Below are 4,807 nucleotides of genomic sequence, written 5' to 3'. Positions count from 1 at the left end.
TGCATTTAAATTACATTTATTACAGAGAACAGGAGAATTTTTGAACATTCAATTACGCTGCTTTTATTTTTAAGATGCGGTTTCAGCTGAGATAATGCTGTGAACAAAACTAAATATCCTCAGATTTTCGAATCTCGTCTAGGGCATCGCTCCAGGACATGAAGGTATCCTGCTCATCCTGGCACTCACTCTGGACTCTCTCCGATTCAGCATTCTCGAATTCGGCCAGCTTCTGAAGACGAAGTTCCATACGGCGTTCCACTTCCTCTGTACTACTTGGTACCCTTTTTATGGGATTGTCCTTGCCGTAAAAGGACGACTCTTTGCCATAAAAGGACGACTCGCTTTCCGGAAGGAATGGTGACTTATGCGCCGAGACTGGCGAATCAATGGTACTGAGATCACTGACACTGGCCGAATAATGGGAAGAGTTGATATCAAATTGGCTGCATGAACGTGAAAAAGTGAAAAAGCCATCTCCAGCTCCCCTTTTTGGTGGTTCGGGCGGCAATTCACTTATTTTGGCCATCAGACAACGACCACGACACTTGAGCTTATCCATTTTAAGCAGACGAATGAGATCCTCACGGGAATCCATTTCCACATAAGCAAATCCCTTGGGTCGCTTTCCCTTCTTGGGAATGGTTAGAGAACGGATCGAAAAGCTGGCAAACACTTTCTGCAACTCGGATTCAGTGCACTCCATTGGCAAGTTGCTGACCATTGCCACAAATGGCGGATCCATGGGCGCCTCCTCTTCCGGATCCGGTGTACTGACCTTCTTCTGTAGATCCGAATTCGATTGCTTGGGCCCATCGCCGTACAGGAAAAGCTCTGCATTGTCCGCCTGCGAAGTGAGCACCTTGGTCACGTGCAACATGTCCTCCAATCCTTGCCCCGCTTCGCTGCCGGAAATCGAGGACACGGAAGAGGAGCTGACTGGCGGCAGCTTGAGACAACGCGATGACTTGGACATCTTTGCCAACAGTTACCAAATAAAGAAAATATGTATTTTTGATATATGGAAAACGAGTATGTATTTACCTTGAAAACTAGGAATGATTTCTGCCACTAAAAGCAAAGCCCTTTTCGGTAGAAAAACATTACATGTTTGCTAAATAAATATTTTACCTATTTGTAAACGATTTTTTAAACCTTAATGGACTAAGATTATTTATATGAAAAATTAATTGTATATTAAAAATATATTTTTGAATGACATCTACTTGTATTTAGCGTTTAATAGACTCTAATAGCAAATGAAATAATTAGCAATTTATGTATTAAGCTATAATAACAAAAGGGAACAAATTGTTTGAATTATTTGAATTTGCATTTTCAAAAGAAAGATGTTGCTTACGTCCTAATAAAATCATGATAAATTTCCGCTAAGCATTATATCTTCAACTTAGACAACTTCAGTCAGCTCTTCAGCAATAGTTCAATTCTTCAGTCTTAGCTTCTTTTTTTTCGTATTCTATAAATGCATTATTATAGTTGGTGGAGCAGCCAAGCAGCTAGATTGAATATTCCCAGGCTGCGGATCGCATTCAGTGCAGCACCTGCTCCACAGATACATTTGTGCATACATATATCGAGCGTAGACCAGGCAAATGCCAAGGTTCGCGGATCCCAACTGACAACTATCGGAGTTGGCTGGAAAATATCAAAAGTTCAGCAAACAAGTGGCATGGAGTTGAGTTGGAGTCGGTGTTTGAGTTTTGAGTTTGGCTAATGCACGGATTGTGTCGTTTTCTGTTTGCTGTTTGTTAGTTTGGTCGGTTTGGTCGGTTTGGTTCATTTGGTTGGTTTGGTTTGGTTGATTTGGTTGGTTTCGTTGGGTTGGGTTGGGCTGAAGCGCGAGGATGGAAGGAGGTTTCCACATTAGGCAACTGGCAACGGGCTACACCCATATTCCGTGGAAAATTGGGTGCGTTAGCCAAACACAAACTAAGGTAAACTGATAAAAATCATGGCCTGCAGCATGAGTGCCGCCAGTACGAGTGCCATGGGCTTTCGGGCCAACTAACCCAGGCAGAAACCAAGTGTAGTACGAACCACACTCGTAGTACGTGTCTGGGACCGGGTATTACCAACAGACAGCGGACAGACGGGCTGAAATATTAGGCCAATTATATTTCAAAAATTTACATGACGATGAAGTTGACGATGGCCGGGTCATCTATAATCCAAGCCATAGACAGGCTGCCACTTGAAAGAAATGCACAGTCAAAAACATGGTTAATTTCTCAAATTTCTAGACTTGCAACTCTTAAAGCAATCCCCTCATTTTATTAGCTACAGACTAAACTAGTTATGATTATTATATTTCATAGCAGTAGTAACTAATGCTAAAAGTATCTCCTGTTTCCTATACCTTTCTCTCTCAGTGCAAGTACAGTGTGTACACGAAGGAAGCGTCAAGTGGCCTCCGCCTTCACGTTTTTTCCACACTATCTTGATGCTCTCACGTGGAACGTGGTATAAGTATGGTGTCTGGAGAGCTACTCGTATCTGGGCACTAGGATCACATTCAGCTACATGGAATTTTCTTTTCTCTGCGCTTAATTTCATAGGAACAGACTGAATGAAATGCGGCAAAGGTGCAGCGAAGGTAATTAATTTCGAGGATTAGGCATTAGATTTTGGCGATATCAACGTGTCCCATAATTCTCATATCGAGGGGCCAGCCAAACACGTTCGTAGACCCTATTTATCTACAAGCCATCTTAACGCTACGTCTTCTTTGTGGGTCAGCAGAGGGCAAGACATCGAAATTAATAATTGAATAGGGGCATGAGTGGGATTGGGTGTAAAAAACTAGGATTTGAGGTGCATATTAAAGTAGGTGCAGTACCAGGAACGGAAAAAGAATGTCGTTTAAATTATACATGTCATAATTTTAAACATAACTTATGTGGAAACATCACAATTACTAGCCTTAAAACTAAAATGTACACTAAATAAGTAATTACTCGACGCCTTTTTTAAGTGTTAATTAGCATCACTTTACATCAACGTCAAATGCGTGATTCCCTTCAAACATCAAGTGAAAATAGAAAGCGTAATTTCCCGATTGTATTCGGTAATTGATGCCATTCACATAAACGGGAAATATTAAAACCAACAAACCACTAATTATAATACCTAATCAGCGTTTTCGTTCACCTCTATTTACTTATTTTGAGGGCAACAAACTACCCCAAAAATGTACCTCCAAAATTCAGTCGATCCAAAAACCAGAGCCCAAAGCCAAAGGCAAAGGCAAATTCAAATCCAAAAACCAATGCAAAGCACAGCAGACACACGAAAAGTGTTCCACATGACAGCGTGAATAATTTGTCACCAATTGATGGAAAGCCGAAGAAGAGGGCGGTGCCAGAATGAAAACCGTCATCAGGTAAATGCAATTAGCCCCCTACTCGCATTTTGATTGATGTATTTCGAATGAGCTGCGCCAGGAAAATTAATTAGCTTTAAATTATGTAGGTAGCCCAGAAAATCGAGAATCGAAACCGGTGGCCACCAGGCACACCCAAAATCATTTGCCGGTTTGGTATTCTGAGCTTCAGAATAAGCTCGAGCACCTTATTAATTAATCAATTGGCTTCGGCAAATTGTCGGGATTGGAGCAATTATCATGATTTGGTTAAATGCAGCTTATGCTGAGCTGGAGAATGTTCATTAAGGGGTTCAACAATGTGGATAACTAATTGTTTATTTACCCTCTCTGCAGCCCCTTTAAATATTCTACTTGCTATCATATTCTAAAGGTGCTTCTAATCGATATTATGTTATGCAAATCAAAAGGTAAAGTATCTTTTCAGATTCCGCTGAAAAAGATACCCCTAAATCTAGAGATATTAGGCCCATTGAAGTAGAAATAAAATGATTTTAAGAATCTATCATTGGTAATTTATTTTCCAAGCTGAAGTCTCTTTTGCCAAAAGTTTGAATGAAGGCAATTTTTTGCTTTTGACAGTGCCAACCATCCCAAGGCATTACCTCGACTTCCAACCCCCCGTTTTATAATCTTTATGACTATCTCATTTGTGCCGAAATCATTGCACAGATGATTTCTGCCCGCGTATCAAAATCCGGGGGATTCAGAAGTCGCTCCACCGAGTTGCGCCCCAAAATTGACAAATGCACGGGCTGAGCAGGCCTGAAATGTGAAAATTTATCAATCGGAGGGTATTTTCACGACTTTTCCGGTACGCAGTGAACCGAGCACCGGGAAATAATGTGACTTTAGCCACGGTTATCAATAACCAGGCATCGATATCTTATGAAAATTGATACGCCACACACACACAGATACGCACACACACAGCGGGGAGGAAAATAAAAATAAATAATAATGGCCATTATTACAGTTTATCCCATGGCGAATAGTTTCGCCCACTCGCCCCGTTCTGGCCAGCAAGGAATCGAGGATTCAAGGAATCGAGTCCTTTTCACGATGCCAATGCCGATGCCACTCATAAGCGAACTAATCCGTCAAAATTTATTGCCCACCACCGAGGGGAGCCACTGTCGCCTGCCAATTGATAACGTGCGTGTGAAATTTATCAAATAAATTGAGGCCATAAATGTCAAAGCTGCGCATGATTCATGCACAGACAATCGCAGCTAGCCAGGGAATCCCCCTTATTAGCCAGCTTCCCATCCATCCATTCAAGGAGTCGAGTTTTCGGGTCCAGTCAGAAGTCAATCCCACATTGGATTAGCTGACAAATTTTGGTAATTTCTTCTGACTCTCCTCATGAGCCTTTATTAAACAGCCATCAAGTGGTAAGCTGCGAAC

At 41.5% G+C, this 4,807-nt stretch overlaps 1 protein-coding gene across 1 annotated transcript; it reads right to left on the bottom strand.

Annotated features, from left to right (window-relative positions):
• Positions 1-1,092, bottom strand: LOC122617513. The gene is made up of 2 exons (XM_043793405.1): positions 1,045-1,092; positions 1-976 (listed from the first exon to the last, which is right to left on the bottom strand). Exon 2 carries the CDS (start codon positions 974-976, stop codon positions 110-112), a length of 867 nt encoding a protein of 288 aa, XP_043649340.1. The 5' UTR covers positions 1,045-1,092; the 3' UTR covers positions 1-109.
• Between the last annotated feature and the right edge of the window lie 3,715 nt (positions 1,093-4,807).

This window comes from Drosophila teissieri, chromosome 3L (genome assembly GCF_016746235.2).
Source record: "Drosophila teissieri strain GT53w chromosome 3L, Prin_Dtei_1.1, whole genome shotgun sequence".
Classification (NCBI taxonomy): Eukaryota; Metazoa; Arthropoda; class Insecta; order Diptera; family Drosophilidae; genus Drosophila; species Drosophila teissieri.
Note: the sequence above shows the minus strand (reverse complement) of the source record. Positions and strands in the feature narration are given on the sequence as shown.

Coding starts and splice junctions, on each gene's coding strand:
- LOC122617513 (XM_043793405.1), bottom strand. CDS start 976: ATGTCCAAGTCATCGCGTTGTCTCAAGCTGCCGCCAGTCAGCTCCTCT.